This window comes from Octopus sinensis, linkage group LG14 (assembly GCF_006345805.1).
Source record: "Octopus sinensis linkage group LG14, ASM634580v1, whole genome shotgun sequence".
Taxonomy (NCBI): Eukaryota; Metazoa; Mollusca; class Cephalopoda; order Octopoda; family Octopodidae; genus Octopus; species Octopus sinensis.
Window position 1 is genome coordinate 4,350,245 of NC_043010.1, and position 20,000 is coordinate 4,370,244.

General features: G+C 35.7%; 1 protein-coding gene across 12 annotated transcripts in view; it reads right to left on the reverse strand.

Annotated features, from left to right (window-relative positions):
- The window catches only part of LOC115219531 (protocadherin-17-like), a 146,355-nt gene that overhangs the window by 85,615 nt on the left and 40,740 nt on the right, over positions 1–20,000 (reverse strand). For 2 of the 12 annotated variants that reach the window (XM_029789718.2, XM_036509232.1), the window contains one exon: positions 3,488–5,418. The exons of the other annotated variants lie outside the window; for them this stretch is intronic. In XM_029789718.2, the coding sequence (XP_029645578.1) occupies positions 5,392–5,418 (27 nt within the window). In that variant the 3' untranslated portion in view covers positions 3,488–5,391. Of the gene's footprint in view, positions 1–3,487; positions 5,419–20,000 lie in introns of those variants that run through there. 12 annotated transcript variants of the gene reach the window in all.

The following is a 20,000-nucleotide window of genomic DNA, read 5'->3' on the forward strand; positions in this document are numbered from 1 at the left end:
GCCTGTCGTATATATGTATATATATATATATATATATGTGTGTGTATGTTTCTGTGTCCGTGTTTGTCCCCCTAGCATTGCTTGACAACCGATGCTGGTGTGTTTACGTACCCGTCACTTAGCAGTTCGGCAAAAGAGACCGATAGAATAAGTACTGGGCCTACAAAAGAATAAGTCCCGGGGTCGATTTGCTCGACTAAAAGGCGGTGCTCCAGCATGGCCGTAGTCAAATGACTGCAACAAGTAAAAGAGTAAAAGAGTATATAAGACATTATAGCAGAATCATAGCTATTCAACAAAATCATACTTCTGTGTGGAAATATTTCTGAATTGGTTTGGTTGCATTAATCAAATTCTTTCAGCCAGGTAATCTTTCTTTGTTGCAGACACACATTTGTAGTTAGAGACTGTAGCAGCAATATAAGCAGAGTCCAAAACATCAAGTCACTGCCTAAGAATTGAACCCCAAATCATTATGTTCTGCTGTGAAAATAACTGGAAACATCAAAATAGGATTTTGATTGAAATTGATGATGTTAGCAAGCAACTAACCATTCAAGTCCCTGGTAGATACATAAAGGCGGCGAGCTGGCAGAAATGTTAGCATGCCGGGCGAAATTCTTAGCGGTATTTCGTCGGCCGTTACGTTCTGGGTTCAAATTCCACCGAGGTCGACTTTGCCTTTCATCCTTTCGGGGTCGATTAAATAAGTACCAGTTATCCATTGAGGTCGATGTAATCGACTTAATCCCTTTGTCTGTCCTTGTTTGTCCCCTCTATGTTTAGCCCCTTGTGGGTAATAAAGAAACAGGTAGATATATTAAGCAAATTAAGCATTTGTTTTTACCTGTGACTGGGCTAACCAGTGAAAACACAATTGCTACAGCAGATGCTTAACTTGTTAGAATCTTGTAAACAACCTCAACAAATTGAGATAAACACCATGTCATTGGAATGTCATTAAGGATTTTGTCTTTGGCACCTTTTCTTAGACAGACCATGGTGATATAATTAGTCACAGCTTAAACTAACTAGTCACAGGAAAATTAGGCAACTCAGCTACAAAATTCAACAACTTCAATGATCCACTATCATTAGCGACACACCCCATGCACAGACAAACATGAACTGACTCACTTGTATCTCTTCCGATCTTGTAGCCTATTATTACTTGACAAATGTTTACAACTTTGTTTAATTGTTTTCCAAGATGAATTTTAATTTCCCAGTATTTTCCTCATGTTTTATTTTTCTGATTGTACTCTCATCATCATCATCATCATCATCGTTTAACATCCGCTTTCCATGCTAGCATGGGTTGGACGATTTTGACTGAGTGCTGGTGAACCAGATGGCTGCACCAGGCTCCAATCTTGATTTGGCAGAGTTTCTACAGCTGGATGCCCTTCCTAACACCAACCACTCCGAGAGTGTAGTGGGTGCTTTTTACATGCCACCGGCACGGGGGTCAGTCAGGCAGTACTGGCAACGACCTTGCTCGAATCTTTTTACATGTGCCACTGACACAGGTGCCAGTAAGGCAACATTGGTAACGATCAAGCTCGAATGGTGCCCTTTTACGTGCAAACTGGCACGGAAGCCAGTTGGCTGGTCTGGCAATGATCATGCTCGGATGGTGCTCTTGGCATCCTACTAGCACGGGCGCAAATGCCAGTAAGGCAACGCTGGTAATGATCACGCTCGAATGGTGCCTTTTATGTGTCACTGGCACAGAAGCCGGTGAGCCGCTCTGTCAATGATCACGCTCGTTTGGTGCTCTTTGCACCCTGCTAGCACGGATGCCAGTCATCGAATTTAATTTTGATTTTGCTCTTGATTGATTTCGCTTGCCTCAACAGGTCTTTGCAAGCAGAGTTTTAGTATCCAAAGAAGGAAAAGGTACACAATAATGGGCTGGTTACGCCCCTGGCATAGGCCATGAGATTATGGTGTCTCACAAATATCTTCTGTTACTCTGTTTTCTATACATTTACATATGACCACATGACATGAACAAGGTATTAGCTTAGAAGCGTCAGGTATAGACTAAAGTCTTCTTTCTATGCATGATCACAGAAGAGAACATTGAAAATATTGTTCAGAAGCAATATGGATATCTCATCTGAAGTAAATCAACCTGAGAGATTAACAAATTAGATAATTGCATTTCTAATGCCATCCTGAATTGTAAAATGCTTTACAAAGATGTTAGCAATATGAACCCTAACATTTCAAACAGCCTAACATAAAAGTGTCTGAATAACAATATGGTTGTTATTACTAACATTAGTTTTAAATATAAACACATTTGCCAAGCATTTGTGCTTTTAAGGACTGTATTACTATTATCATATTGCACAAGATTCTTTGATCCTGTGAGATCCTGTGTTAGAAATGGACTGCAGCCGAGTCAAAAATATTCAGGTGCTGAAAGACGAAAGGCATCTGATAATGAACAAAGACAAAGGTTACTAAAACATGTGTGTGTGTATGTGTGTGTGTGTGAGAGGGAGAGAGAGAGAGAGAGAAAGAAATGGAATGTGGTAACACGCATCGTAACTCCTCCATATTCCCCAACAAATTATGTCTAGAAACTTAAACATTATTCTCTAGTATTTACATTTGTTACAGTTCCAATGTCACAATATTACTATAAGTGAAACTAAACCAACTATTGCCAGATTACGAAAGAATTGTCACTGTACATTAAATATTAAGTTGTTGCATTAACCCCCCAGGTTAGTTCTGATCATGCAGGCCTATGATCAAAAGCATTCCAGCCATGACCATCTCATCATTTTTTTAAGTTTGTAAATTATGTGAACTAAATTAACCACTGTGTTTTTACTTTATGTAGGGTTACAGGGATGTGACCTGAAGGATATTTGACTGCTATTTCTAACAGGTCAATTTACCACACAAAGCCCTGCACCCTTTCCTTCTTGGCCCATTCAACATTATGTAGTTGTAACTGGTGAACATATATTGCATGAAAGAAAATGGTAAAATCAGAATGTGCATTCTTTTATTCTTTTACTTGATTCAGTCATTTGACTGCAGCCATGCTGGAGCACCACCTTTAGTTGAACAAATCGACCCCAGGACTTATCCTTTGTAAGCCTAGTACTTACTCTATCAGTCTCTTTTGCCAAACCACAAAGTTATGGGGATATAAACACACCAACATCAGTTGTCAAGCAATGGTGTGGGGACAAACACAGACACACAAATATATACATATATATGTATATATATATATATAAAGTTAATCTAAACAAGAAAACAGAGAAAAAACACAGCAACGCGAGGACGTGGAACAATTAAAGTATTATTTGACACTCAGGAAAGAAGGGAAAAAGTTAATCCAAATATGAAAACACAAAGAGAAAACGCAACAACGCGAGGATGTGGAACAAGTATAGTATTATTGGACGCTCAGGAAAGAAGGAAGACAGGCTTCTTTCAATTTCTGTCAACCAAATCCACTCACAAGGCTTTGATCAGCCTGAGACTACAGTAGAAGACACTTGGCCAAGGTGCCATGCAGTGGGTCTGAACCTGGAACCACGTGGTTGGGAAGCAAGCTTCTTACCACATACCCATGCCAATGCCTACATGTATGGATTCTTTTTACAAGATCAGTTTAATCAATTTGGTCCTTTATGCAAAGTCCCTAGTGACATTGTTACCTCACAATACACATTAATGTTGTTAGTTACAGTAAGATCCTTAATGTGATTCATACAGACTTGGTATATATTCTACTGCCAAAATACAGCTGTATATCTTCCTTTGAAATTTTACATTTCAAATCAAACTGTCTGTAAGCAACACCACTAAGCAAGCAATGAAGTACATAGTGTCAAATAGACTTGTGTACATACACAAATACACATGCAAAATATAGAGTATCTGAAATATTTTAATCCAATACAGCACAGAAAAGGCAACATTTTCTATCATGCTACTAAAGTTAAGTACAGTCAATTAAGTGTGGAAACTAAATGTGTTAAATTTAGAAACTTATATGATAAACTGGTAAATGTTCACAACTAATTTAGTTACTTTGGAAGAAGTGCAATTAATCTAATAAAGGAGTTTAGAATTAGACAGAGTATTTGCCTATAAAATATGACTAAAGCCTGTAATGAACTTTATAAACATAATTGGAGAAAACTGAGTCAAACACGCCCACAAAATTCGTTTCATTAAGCTTAATTTTTTTTATCAAATACAATTCATGCTTCAACTGGGTTGACACGAGAATCAGATCATTATATTTTGAAGTTAATTCTCCAAGAAATTAAGACATTGTTGAATTCATAAGGAACAGAAGCCAACTAAGGGAAAGTCCTTGATTTTCGGATTCTTTTATGTGGCAGTCAGTGATGTGACTTCTGGTATTCTGGGTTCTTTGTTCTATGACAATTGCTCTTCTTCTAAGGTAAATACTTGTATGCCGAAGGTGCTGCTGTACTCTGTCTCCAAATGTAGGAGTTAATGTTTCATCTGGCAGAGAAGCAGCTCTATAGATGTTTCAACTCTTTCCACCATGATACCAGAACTGCCTGGGGCCACCAGTTGCAACAAAACTCTCACATAACAGCATGAGCTTTGTTGAGACAGAGGTTGCAACTCTTGGCCAGCTGTTCCTACCATTTTCAGTGTCTGTTCTTGCCACATCACTCATCGTTTCCCTCGAGCCATGTGTTTTGGCTTGCTTTCCCAGCAGCTTTTGATAACCTTCTGGTCACCTCTTATTCCTCCTTTACAGCTAGTCCAAGACTCTTGGTAACAAGTGAACCTCGAAGTCAATGTGGCTGGGAAATAGATCTTTCAAGCTAAAGTGACCAATGCAAGATATCATTGGTGGTTTTTGTGGGGACGTTTTCTTATACTATTTTTAGGGTATGGGTTAAATGAAGTTTTCTTTGGATAATGGTAATAAAATATTTATCAAAATAAAAATTGCTCTTCTCCCAGAAAAATCAACAAAAAAACCACTGCAAAGAAATACTAAGTGTGTCTGATAGAATGGTTGTATTTATTCTTCTCTGTTTTTATATTTAAGATGTTAATTAAGGTGATGATCTGACAGAGCCATTGGTGCATCAGACAAAATACTTAACATCATTTCTTCCTGCTGTTTGTGGAGTTCAAATTCTTCTGAGGTTGATTTTGGTTTTTTGTCCTTTTGGAGTTGATAAAATAAGTACCAGTTGAGTACTGGGGTCGATGTAATTAAATAACTCCATCTCTTGAAATTCTTCGCTTTATGCCAAATTCGTGAAATTAGTCCCTAATATTTTTTCAAAGCATATTTGATTCCTGTCATGATTTATGATGTTGAGGGATCTCTCAGGTTTTGCTGTAGATTTTGTGTTGCCTTTTTCAGGATGGGAATGAAATTTCAGATTCCTTGAATGAGAAGAAATAAAAATTTCCTATTGATTATTGTAAATATGGATCAATAATTTTGGATAAGAATCAAATTTAGTTAATTAAAATTACAATTTATTGACTATCATACATATGATCTTATATGATGTATAAATAACCTTAATTAAAATAGAGAATAAAGTTTTTCAAAACTTCATTTATTATTTTTATCTTTTACTTGTTTCAGTTGTTGGACTGTAACCGTACTGGGGCATCATCATGAAGGGTTGTCAAAGATGGTAGCGACAGATGCAAATACACACGCAAACACACGCACACACACACACACACACACAGAGGTTTTCACTGTTTCTGTCTAACAAAGTCATTGGTTGGTGCAGAGTTAGGGCATTGGTCGGTGCTTATGTAGTGCAATGAAACTGAACCCCAAACTATATGGTTGCAAACCAAGCTTCTTAACCACCCGGCTATGCTTGTGGTTTTACAAACTTGATAGATAAAAGAAATTATGAAAATTTGTGGAAAAAAGAAAATGTTTTATTTGTACATTATAATGTTGGGTCTGTTTTACTTGTTGCATGAAGTGTGTTGTGGCTAAGCTGAGATTTAAAAGTTCTGAAAAGAAAATAGGAAAAATGATTTGGTTACTTGAGAAGATTGTTTGATTTTAATGAGCCAATGAAGGAGCTTCTACATGGTCAGTTGATTTAGCGGCTCCATTCAAGTTTGACCATGCCTCTGGCTGTGTATATTCAGAGGCTTGGGCTAGATTTTGCCACCATTGGCTCAGTGAACTTATTTGACATCGGATGTTTTAATGTCTCTCTCTCTCTCAGTGTTTATGTGTGTAAGGTGTAGGTGTGGCTGTGTGGTAAGAAGCTTACTTCCCAACCACATGATTCCGGGTTCAGTCCCACAATATGAATGAGGAGAGGGAAAATATGCATGTCAGTTATGTTCAATTAATAAATTGTAAGGCTTCTGTCTGTCTGTCCGTCTATCTATCTATCTATTTATCTATTTTTTTGTGTATGAGTTTATCTCTGTGCTTGTGCACACATGTGTATTTGCCTCCAACCCTTAAAATTACTGTCACCAAAAAGAAATTCAGTGCCCAGTTGGCTGTACCATATCACCAACATTCAAACAGCTGCTCTCAGTTGTCATATTCTGCTGCTCAATTTGAAAACCAAATTTATATGCTAACAATCATAGACCTAACACTATCCACAAGACCACACGACTTCACTAAACCAGTTATATATTGTTTACAGTTCAAACAATAACACTTCTTCCTCTCAATATCCCACTTCATGTCTTGTCAAATGAACTCTAGATATTAGAAACATAATTCATAGTGAGTTTCCGGAGATGCATTAGTTGGGGGAAAAAAAAAAAATAGGCCAGTTGTGAAGTGTGGTTGCATTAAACAAAGTATTTAAAGCAGAAGTGAGGGTAGGTAAGGATTGTACAATTTAGGAACACAATTTATTGTCAGAGTACCTGGCAAATTAGTTTTCTGGAACTTTCAGGAAGAAAGATTTTGTGGAATGGCATGGGATTATTTATGTTTGTGTCACATAAGAATTATAAAATGCCACAGTGCCATACTTAGTTAACCATCTCCGTGTAAGTCTAGGTGCAGTAGCTTTGCTTTTATTACAACATTCCATTGAAGAAGATTACTCTGGCATGATGCTGGATAGAAGATTAGCAGCTGATCTAGCTAGATAAGGATTACTATGGAATAATGCGGAACAGAAGATTAGCAACGGATCTACTGAGGTAGAAACCATATTTACTACCATTAGCAAAAGCAAGATATTTCAAAGTAAGATAAAAGTCGACAGTCTATTATCCTATATGCACAATATATCCAACCATACTTATATATGCATGTGAATCTGTATGCATGTGTGTGTGTGTGTGTATCTGTGTGTATGTGTGTGTGCACGCACATGTGTGTGTGTGTGTGTGTGTGTGAGGATGTAATGTCAGAGTTATTCTTTCATCTACGTAGACTCATCAATGTGTGCATGTGTATGTGTGTTTGTGCATGCATGTGTGTGTGTATGTTGATATGTATTTATGCGTGTGTTGATATGTATTTGCATGTGTGTGTGTGTGTGTGTAGGGGTTGTGGGGCGGTGGTGGTGGTGGTTGTGGGGGGTGCACCACGCTTGTGTATGAAAATTGCAATATACAGGCACATGCATATGCACATTTATCCCCTTCCACATAAAGAATTATAAACTCCTATATATATGCTTATGCATACAGATACGAGCATAATTCTTTGTGTGCAACTAAATTATATTTGGATAAATGTATACTATGCATGTGCATTATATATATATATATATGCACCAACAGATATGTGTATGCCTGTCAGTACACTCACTGCGTATATATATATTATATATATAATATATATATATTTATTTATGTATATATATATATATATATATTTATGTATATATATATATATATATATATATATTTATGTATGTATATATATAATATATATATATATTTATGTATGTATATATATATATATGTATATATATATATTCATGTATGTATATATATATATATATATATTATGTATATATAATATATATATATATATATATATATATATATTTATGTATATATATATGTATATATTTATGTATATATATATATGTCTTTGACTGCATATATGAGTACATGTATATGTGCACACGATATATGTCTGTATGTATATGGGGACGCATGTGTGTATATGAATATATATATATATATATATATATGTGTGTCTGTATATATCAATACAATGAACATGTGTACGCATGTTAATGAATACACATAAACAAACATCTATTATTATTATTATTATTATATTATTATTATTATTATTATTATTATTATTATTATTATTATTATTATTATGGTTGTGTAATGTATTCATGCATTATACATTTCTGTAAACATTCTCTAAATTTTATTTATTTACATTTTTTGTCAAACCTTTTTAGTTCTACATTATAATATTTTGTTTTGAACTAAGAATGATAAAAGTAGATTTGCTACCAGCTTTCAAGATCCTAAATATAACTTTTAGAGTTTAGAATTAAAGCTCATTTAAGAACTGTACTTCAGTATGTTTTCTGCAGCTGGATGCCCTTACCTAACTGTAGAAACTATGCCAAAGCCGACATTGGTGCTTAACATTGTCCTGCAGCTCATTAGAACCTTGGCATTAGGAAGAGCTTCCATGGCAGCATGGATCAATGATGATGAGGAGTTGAAGGACCAGTGACAAATGGTGATTATTGTTACAGGGTATGCACTATATTACTTATTTCTTTACTACCCACAAGGGGCTAAACACAGAGAGGACAAACAAGGACAGACAAACGGATTAAGTCGATTATATTGGCCCCAGTGCGTAACTGGTACTTATTTAATCGACCCCGAAAGGATGAAAGGCAAAGTTGACCCCGGTGGAATTTGAACTCAGAACGTAATGGCAGACGAAATACGGCTACGCATTTCGCCCGGTGTGCTAAAGTTTCTGCCAGCTCGCCGCCTTATGCACTATATTACTGCTGTACTGAATCTGCTTCTCTGATATAAGTCTATCCATCCATCTTCACCACTCACTACTCCTGAGAGGATCATAGGGTAGAGTTCTCAGGCACCACCTCTATAGGGTATAGTTTCTGCAGATGGAAGCCTTTCCTAATGCCAACCACTTTATAGAGTGTACTGAGTGCATTTCATAATAGCAGCCATACTAGGGAAATTATCATGTCTTCATCAGGACACTCTCTTGACCCAACATTGATTGTTTGCTCTGATTTGTCAATCATTTTACAGAGAGCAATGTATATACTCTTTACTCTTTTACTTGTTTCAGTCATTTGACTGTGGCCATGCTGGAGCACCGCCTTTAGTCGAGCAAATCGACCCCGGGACTTATTCTTTGTAAGCCCAGTACTTATTCTATCGGTCTCTTTTGCCGAACCGCTAGGTGATGGGGACGTAAACACACCAGCATCGGTTCTCAAGCAATGCTAGGGGGACAAACACAGACACACAAACACACACACACGCATATATATATATATATATACATATATACGATGGGCTTCTTTCAGTTTCCATCAACCAAATCCACTCACAAAGCATTGGTCAGCCCGAGACTATAGCAGAAGACACTTGCCCAAGATGCCACGCAGTGGGACTGAACCTGGAACCATGTGGCTGGTTAGCAAGCTACTTACCACACAGCCACTCCTTACTTTTAGATTTCTGAATATGAAATAGAAGTGACATTCCACTTTAAGTAACTTCTAATTAAAAACCAAAGCCTAGAATATAGCAGTATAAAGAAAGTAAAATAGTTCAACAAACATTCAAATTTTACTGAATAGCAATCTTTATCATTTATGCCATCTTTTTTTTTTAATTAAATATTTTCAACAAACCTTTGATTAATCCAAACTCCAATTACTTTTAACTATCCTATTCCTATATAAATTCAATATATCCATAGGTTGAGTTTGAACACAAAACTTTCATGTGTCATACAGAACTATGGCATTTTTAAACATTGTACTATTATTCTATAAGAGAAATACCAGACAATTTTAAGATATATTTTAACTTGCTTCAGTCATAACTTCTTTTTATGAAAATGTTGGGTGAAAAATGAACTGCAAAACTGAAGTAAAATCATTAGTCACAAATGCACATTTATGAAATGCTCACCTATAGGTTACAATTAAGTTCATATAAATGTTTGTAGAACATTATAATGTAGAACTAGGCACAGAAGTGGCTGTGTGGTAAGTAGCTTGCTTACCAATCACATGGTTCTGGGTTCAGTCCCACTGTGAGGCACCTTGGGCAAGTGTCTTCTACTATAGCCTCGGGCTGACCAAAGCCTTGTGAATGGATTTGGTCGACAGAAACTGAAAGAAAGAAGCCCCTCATATATACATATATACATATACATATATACATATATATATATATATATAATATATACATATACATATATATATATTATATATATATATATATATATATATACATATATATTATATATATATATATATATATATATACATATATATATATATATATATATATATAATATATATATATATACATATATATATACATATATATATATATATATATATATATGTATGTGTGCAGGTATTTGATTGCGTGTCTGTGTTTGTCCCCCCAGCATCGCTTGACAACCAATGCTGGTGTGTTTACATCCCCATAACTTAACAGTTCAGCAAAAGAAACCAATAGAAAAAGTACTAGGCTTACAAAGAATAAGTCCTGGGGTCTATTTGCTTGACTAAAGGTGGTGCTCCAGCATGGCTGCTGTCAAATGACTGAAACAAGTAAAAGAGTAACCAGTTTTTTCTTTTACCCATATTAACATGGGTTAGGTAGATCACCTATATAGGTAATTCTTGGTTGCATGATATAATTTGTTAATTATTGCCCATTGATCAAGGACTCATTAAGAGGAAGAAAAGAGATAAAAATTAATTGCAAAGTAAAGCAATCTTAGATGACTCACTAATGTTTATTTGCTGATAACAGAATGGCACAATGGATTGAAGCAAATATGATGGTACCAGGCAAGGAAAACTAGGGGTTGCTGACTCTTACCAACACTATTTAGCTTCCAGGTGTATTCATCCACTTGCTTGCGGGGAAGTCATTCTGCTATAATTTCTCATCAAGTTATAAACTTGTAAATCATAAACTCCAAAAGTGGTGGAAGCACTCCGTCGGTTACGACGATGAGGGTTCCGGTTGATCCGAATCAACAGAACAGCCTGCTCATGAAATTAACGTGTAAGTGGCTGAGCACTCCACAGACACGTGCACCCTTAACGTAGTTCTCGGGGATATTCAGCGTGACACAGAGAGTGACAAGGCCGGCCCCTTGAAATACAGGTACAACAGAAACAGGAAGTAAGAGTGAGAGAAAGTTGTGGTGAAAGAGTACATCCCCACCATCCCCTGCCGGAGCCTCGTGGAGCTTTTAGGTGTTTTCGCTCAATAAACACTCACAACGCCCAGTCTGGGAATCAAAACCGCGATCCTATGACCGCGAGTCCGCTGCCCTAACCACTGGGCCATTGCGCCTCCACACACTCCAAAAGTAAGTACTGTGTGTATAGCACTTCTCAAATCCTTTTGATTTTATCATAGCTTTTCTGTGTGGCAAAATGTTTTTGGGATTACATCTCTTCAGTTTGCTTCTGTTGAGGTCATAATGCACCTTCAATTTACATGTTTCACTTAACCTGCATCATTTAAATATATTACACATCTATAACTATGCAGTCAGGTCTTCTGTATACATTGTATAATGTCTTTGAATACAAATTGCTTTCTTTGTAAACTATTTCATATTCAATAGACCATATGCAATTTATTTCTCCCTCATCACTGGAGATCTACTGCATTCATGGCTCACGCTTCCTTATCAAATAGAATTAAACACGTTACATATGCTTCACATATCCTCTGTTCTGTATAAAGGGAGAAATCCTTCGTTACAAGTAGAAATATTGGTTCTTCAAATTCCTTTTCCTTGCTCTCAGCCCTGAATCATTTTATTTCCACTTTGAAATATGTCACATAAGTAACATGATCTCCTATTTACTATTATTAGCCAGCTGGTCTAAGCAACTTAATAGTTTTCAGTACAGTTCATAGTTAGGCTAAGACTAAAGCAACTTATATATATATTTCTTTACTGCCCACAAGGGGCTAAACATAGAGGGGACAAACAAGGACAGACAAAGGGAGTAAGTCAATTACATTGACCCCAGTGCGAAACTGGTACTTTATTTATCGACCCTGAAAGGATGAAAGGTAAAGTCGACCTCGGCGGAATTTGAACTCAGAACATAGCGACAGACGAAATACCGCTAAGCACTTCGCCCGGCACGCTAACATTTCTGCCAGCAGAGAAAGCAGCTCCCAAACAGAATAAGTTGTTGAAACATCATATTTATCCCTGAGCTACAAAAGAAGATGTAGCAGTTTTTCTTTCTGTCCATCTTCAACAATTAAATTGAATTTAGTTTCTACATGGTGGAGCTATGTATAAAAGTGAAAAGTGAAAATACAGAAAGAAAGCCTTTTTTTATTTATTTATTTACACTCTTCCAAAAGTGTAGATATGATTGAAGCAGATCTTAAATAAATAACACAAGACCTTGTTCTCATGCTTCTAAGGCAATTAATACTTTATCTACTAAATTGGAACAAGAGACTTTAGAAATCTACCTGCATACACACACACACACACACACACCACACACACACACACACAAAAGAATCCATACCTTACAAAGATTACTCAGACATACACATGCATCTTTTGTCAAGGAGTGTTTCCAATGCATTTATTCACTGATCACTTCCTGTGCATATTCAGTGTTCTGTTCATGAAGTTTTGCTTACTTTTTCTGATGAGCTGCAGTGCACCTGAGCACTCTTTTACTATAAATTCATTATTTCTATCATAAAATTAAATATAACTTCTAGCAAACATGACTTATTTATTATTTATCATCAAGCCTTCACTTAATTACAGCTGATTCTCTTCATGTCTCTAGTTCATCTTAAAAAAGCAATGTCTATTTTCTAAGGAATCCAATGGGATTTTTTTACACTCATTGTTTTGCACTCATAACAAAGTAACTATTGAATATATTGTATTTAGTTGATATTGCTTTGCCCCCATATCAACTGCAATTGAATATATCTATGATTAAATGCTTTCCAGCTATGACTCTTTTACTCTTTTACTTGTTTCAGTCATTTGACTGCGGCCATGCTGGAGCACCGCATTTAGTCGAGCAAATCAACCCCAGGACTTATTCTTTGTAAGCCCAGTACTTATTCTATCAGTCTCTTTTGCCGAACCGCTAAGTAACGGGGACGTAAACACACCAGCATCGGTTGTCAAGCAATGCTAGGGGGGACAAACACAGACACACAAACATACACACACATATATATATACATACATATATACGACGGGCTTCTTTCAGTTTCCGTCTACCAAATCCACTCACAAGGCTTTGGTTGGCCCGAGGCTATAGCAGAAGACACTTGCCCAAGATGCCACGCAGTGGGACTGAACCCACAACCATGTGGTTGGTAAGTAAGCTACTTACCACACAGCCACTCCTGCACCTATTTCATCTTTTCATTTTTTTCATCTGACTGTTTCATCTTTTTGCATACCTGTGCCTACATTAACCACTTTATCCTTTTTCTCTTAACCCTTTCGTTACTGCATTTATTTTGGGATGCTCTGTGTTTCTTCTAATTATTTTAAATATAAAAAAGAATTTAGTAAAATATCTTCATTATCATTCAGCTAGTGTTAGGAACATAAATTGTGACTAAGGTTTGGTGGAAGATTTGAATTCAAAACTTATGTAAACAAGACATTTAAACTAAAGAGCCAGCCAGTCTCAGCTGGGTTGGTAATGAAAGGGTTAAGGCAGTAATGTGTAATTTGAAGGTGATTTGGTTGTAATTTCCAGCCAGTCAAGCAACTGCAGTGAGGATCCCTCACTTTCAGCTGCCAGTGTATTTTTTTATTATTATCATGTTACATCTCCCTCACCGTTCCCTTATGAACCAAATATTCCACCCCTTCAGTTTGTTTCTTTTAAATGCTTTACATATTTCTGAAAAATGGGTTTCACTCTTAAACATTACATTTGAATTACATTTGAAATTGAAAAAAAAAAGAATGTCAAATATAAAAAGCATGGCTGTGTGGTTAAGAGGCTCACTTTGCAATAACATAGTTTTGGGTTCGGTCCCACTATGTGACACCTTGGGCACTGGCATAGCTGGGGTGGATGTGGGGGGTAAGGACAGCACTTTTGGGTCTGCTGTAGGCAATATGTGTTTTTTGTGGGGTCCTGGGTGGCAAACAGAAGGGCTGCCCTGGACGGCACACACTCTAGCTAATGCTAGTGACCTTGTGCGTCTTCTTCTAGAATCTCAGGCCAACCAATAACCTGTGAGTGAATTTGGTAGACAAAAAACTGTGTGGAAGTCCATTGTATATATTTGTGTGTGTGAGCCTCTGTGAGAAATTTGCATTTTGGATCAATACTGCATTCAGGCCTGAAAAGTGAGGAAGAGCCCTCTCAAAATCTGTTTCTGTTTTTTTATTCTTTCCTTCTGGAAAGGTACCTGGCCAGTACTTCCTTGCTTCTCTGTGTTCAAAGCTAAATAACTAGATGAATTCCACTTTTATAGACTTAAAGACAATATAAAGCTATATTTTGTCATCATAAAAGATAAATATTGTGATTCTTTATATGTTAGATTTCTTAAAATGATCTCTGACTAATAATTAAAGGTTTCCTTTAGTAATTAAAGGTTTCTAGTTGTAGTGTAGTGTAATGTTATACTCAGCTCACCCCTGAGATTGACAAAGTTTTTCTTATGCTGTGACATTCAGTACAGAAAAGAATAGATAAAGCATAAAATGATGCCAAAAGAATAAAATACTAAAGAGAATAACTGAAATAAAGGTAAAAAATATATGTAAAAAAATAAAAATCAAAGAAGAGAATCAGGGGATGATATAAGATGCAGAGTAAAAAGGAAAGAGAATGAAAGGAAAGCAAGAAGAAGAGAAAAATAATAGAATAGAAGACTGCGAGATGTGTGGCTATGTAGGTATGTGTGATGAGGTTGAAAAGATGTAAAGAAAGGCTTTGATGAATTCAAGGAGTGTCTATTTAAATACATTGGAAACATTCCTTGACAAAAGATGCATGTGTATATCTATGTAATTTTTGTAATGTATGGAATCTTTTAATGTGTGTGTTCATTTATGCAGGTAGATTTCTAAAGTCTCTTGTTCCAATTTAGTAGATAAAGTATTAATTGCCTTAGAAGCATGAGAACAAGGTCTGCTTCAATCATATCTACACTTTTGGAAGAGTGTAAATAAATAAATAAAAAAAAGGCTTTCTTTCTTTTTTTTTCACTTTTAACATATACACAGCTCCATCATGTAGAAACTAAATTCAATTTAATTGTTGAAGAAAGTAAACATATAACCTTTTTTAACCGAAATTGAAGTCAGCCATGTCAAACACGCAAAGCCATCAGTTATGGTGTTGAAATATGAGTAAACTGATAACAGTAAGTTTTAAAAATATTTCTATGAAATTTTTTTTTCTCTTGTGCTTCTTTCTACATAACTTGTCCATAGATGGGTTCTATGCAAATAAAGAAAAATTCAGTTCCAATTGACATTTAAAATTTATGTTATTCATCTGTGTAACATAATTTGCTAAAGAAACGCTAAAGGGTTTCAAAATTATCTAGCTGACTTGATCAGCATTTTTGTAGCTAATACTCCAATGGAAACTGTTTAAAGTACACGTACGAATATACAATATTATACATATACATATATATGTATGTATATATGTATAAATATACACATGTATGTATATGTGTGTGTGTATGTATGTATATATATATATATATAAATATATATATATATATGTGTGTGTGTGTATGTGTGTGTGTATACATATGTATATATATATGTGTGTGTACACATATATGATGATGATATGTATGTATATATATATAAATATATATATACACATATGTATGTATGTATATATATATATGTGTATGTGTGTACATATATATATAAATACTCTTCCCACCACATACCATGCCTAATTCATTTTAAAAATTTTCCATGTGGAAATTGCGATTTTGAATATGTTGATAATGGAGGCATCTGATTGGCTAAAATGAGCAAAAATGTCAAAGGCTTTTAACTTTTTTGTTATTAATTTTTTCATAATAAATGAATGCAAATTTTGTAGCTAACATGTAAGACTACATTTGCATAAAAAAAAATTTCAAAACCTAATAAATAAATAAATAAATAAATAAATAATAAACAAGAAGACAAATAGATCGAGCATAGAGAATAAAACCTGAAAGGTACATCTATGTATTTTAGAGAAAAAGAAATTTATTTAATGACAGAGTGGAGAATGGGAATTTAGTTTTAGTATAGTACAAATTTGTCTTATATTATAAAACACCCCTGAAATGTGTATAAAATTATCTAAAAGAGAAATTTTATATCTGAATTCATGAAATGAAATATTACAATACAGCTCTCCGATATCAATGTTATAACAACACAGCTACAATAAATGTATGCTGTGAAATGAACGTACATTGGAATTGCTTATGCCAACTAAAGCCAATATATCAGGCCTGTCTTGCTCAAAATGTAATAATTCTAGACAGCAATATTAAACACATGTTATTGAAGAGAACATTATCTGGTTGGACTTAGTTATTGAATTCATATCTCCCCACATTTTGTTTTTTTTGTTTTTATTTTTGATAAACTCATTTCAAATAACAGCTGACAACAACATAGAAACATGAGAGGGAGAGAAAGAGAGAGAGAGTGGGGAGAGAGAAAGAGAGAAGTGAAGGAGAAGAAGCTCAGGCTGTATGTTATATTTTGAAAAGAGATACAATTGTATATCAAATCTCAGTAACATTAACAAGCAGTCACTGCAGTAGCAAAACAGAGCTATAAACTAATGATTTATTCACCCTCACAGTTATCGTTTTAACGTCCATTTTTCTCCGGCTGGCATGGGTTGGTCAATAGATTTAGAGTTTATTGAAAGCGTTTTGGGTGAGTGCTTTTTGGATGAATGCTTTTCTCGGTAACAAAGCAGACTAAGTTCTGTGTTAATTAAGACATCTTCTGCATGACATTTGCTTATTACATTGAGGTTCCTCTTAATTTCAAGAGAATGGGGTGGGGGTGGGATGATGTAAAGAAAAAGGGAGGGGGAAGAATTCTGTATACAAAATCAATGTTGTTGATAAAATATTTCAACTATTGGTATGCCATGAGTCTTGTAATCTACAAAAGTTTATCTTTGAATGTGGGCATGGGGCGGGGGAGTGTGGGGAGGAGGACGGTAGAGAGGATGTGTATTTATATACTGAATTTCAGAGGTAAAATAAAAAAATAAAAAAATTATAAATTCAAAATCGATTTTGTTGATAAAATATTTCAGCTACTGGTATGTAACAAGCCTAATAACCTAGCAGAGAATTTGTGTGTGTGTGTGTGTGTGTGTGTGTGTGAAACCACTGAATAATATCCTTTATATGATGTAACAAATGCAAATCAGCATCACTGAACTCTCATGGCTTGCCATGCTATTGACTACAGGTGAACTAGCAAGTATGAACACTGAATTTTAGAAGAAGAAGAAATATATGGATTTGTATTAATATTAATTTCTTAAAAAGAAACCATCTTAGAATAATCCAAAAAAAGAAGCTACTATGTAAGTTAGCTGACCTTCTAGAAATACCTACCAAATGTCCTTCAAACCACACCCTACCATCTTGAACAAAGAAAGATACATGATGATAATATGATGTAATTGTGTATAAACCACTGGGTATGCCCTGACATGACTTCACCACTATTTGCTCTCTTTTCCAAATGGGGTAACCATGTATCTATCTCCCTTGTGGCAAGACACTTGTTCCTCTGTTTTGCTATTATATTTTAACCCTTCATCACCTAACATAAAGCCACATCCAAAATAAAGTTGTGATAGTCACAACTGGAACACTTTTGAATATGTCTGCTTGTGAGACACACAACAACAGTAACAAAAGTTTCATCTTACAAAGATGCCTGTCTTGTACCTGTTGTGGTAAGAGCTGCCCTGGGGGGGGGGTTCTTTCCTGATGTCATTGGTTTATTCTTTTATTCCTTTATTTGGTTCAGTCATTTGACTGTGGCCATGCTGGAGCACCACCTTTAGTCGAAGAAATCAACCCAGGACTTATTCTTTGTAAGCTTAGTACTTATTCTATCAGTCTCTTTTGCTGAACCTCAAAGTTACAGGGATATAAACACACTAACATCAGTTGTCAAGCGGTGATGGGGGAACAAACTCAGACACACACACACACACAATGGGCTTCTTTCAGTTTCTGTCTACCAAATCCACTCACAAGGCTTTGGTCGACCTGAAGCTATTTTAGAAGACAAGTTACCATGCAGGGGGACTGAACCCGGAACCATGTGTTTGAAAACAAGCTACTTACCACGCAGGCCACACAATAGAAATAAAGTCACTGTCAGCTTTAACCCTTTAGCATTCAGCTTACTTGGTCAAATGTAATGCTTACTTATAAACATATTTTTGAATTAATCAATTATGACTACATAGGCGTAGGAGTGGATGTGTGGTAAGTAGCTTGCTTACAAACCACATGGTTCCAGGTTCAGTCTCACTGCGTGGCACCTTGGGCTTCCACTATAGCCTCAGGCCGACCAAAGCCTTGTAAGTGGATTTGGTTGACGGAAACTGAAAGAAGTCCATCGTATATATGTATATATATATGTATGTGTCTGTGCCCCCCACCAACATCGCTTGACCACTGATGCTGGTGTGTTTACGTCCCCGTAACTTAGCAGTTCAGCAAAAGAGACCGATAGAATAAGTACTAGGCTTACAAAGAATAAGTCCTGAGGTTGATTTACTTGACTAAAGGTGGTGCTCCAGCATGGCCACAGTCAAATGACTGAATCAAGTAAAAGAGATAAAAGAGACATCTATAGTATGTCCTTTCTCAGTAAATGTTTTCTATACTTTTTTAATACATTAATAAACCAAACAAATACACTCTCTCCCATCCTCCTTCTCTCTCTCTAAAATCCCAAAATTTGGGTACAATTTTAGATCTCTGCAAACTTCATTTCAAAAATTGGTCATATTTTCTTTTGCACATTAGATTGATTTACATACCATCAGTAGATTAACAGTTTTACCAGTTTTACTGGCTAATAAAAAATAGATTAACAATGACTGTTTGTGATAAAATTACAAACTGTTCATTGGAATTAAAAGATTGCTCTCAGTGATTTGCATGGAAACAATTAGTGTAGGTCTTGAAGTATTAATCTGTGTAACAAGAGAAAAATATGCAAGGTGGGGAGAAGGCCAACACTGCAAATACATTAAGATTCGATAAGGTCAGCGAATCTTGGGCATCGGTTGAGAACAGATACAGCTGATCAATGTTACATATGGACAACAGTTAAAATAACAAGCATTGGATATACAGTTTATAGGAAAAGGCATTATTGGTTGTGGGGCGATGGTGGTGGCCATTGTTGTTGTAATGAGAGTCATGTCGAAGGTGGTGGTGGTGGCGATGAGGATGATGTATGTCATGAACAGAAAAATGTTTATAACTCCAACCAGCGGCAACTTAATAAATGCCAGCAAACTGCAGTCTCTGAGTCATGACAAACAGCATCAATCCTACTTATTTAATTCTTGGAGAGGATTTACTGGTGAACTGTGAGCAACAATATAGATTAAAAATCTGAAGTGAGCATATTAGAGTTTGGCTTGTGCGTTCGAGAAACCGCAGAAGGTCAATGATAATGCAGCAGTTGTCATATTCCTAGGAGACGTATGGACATTGTAGAAATTACT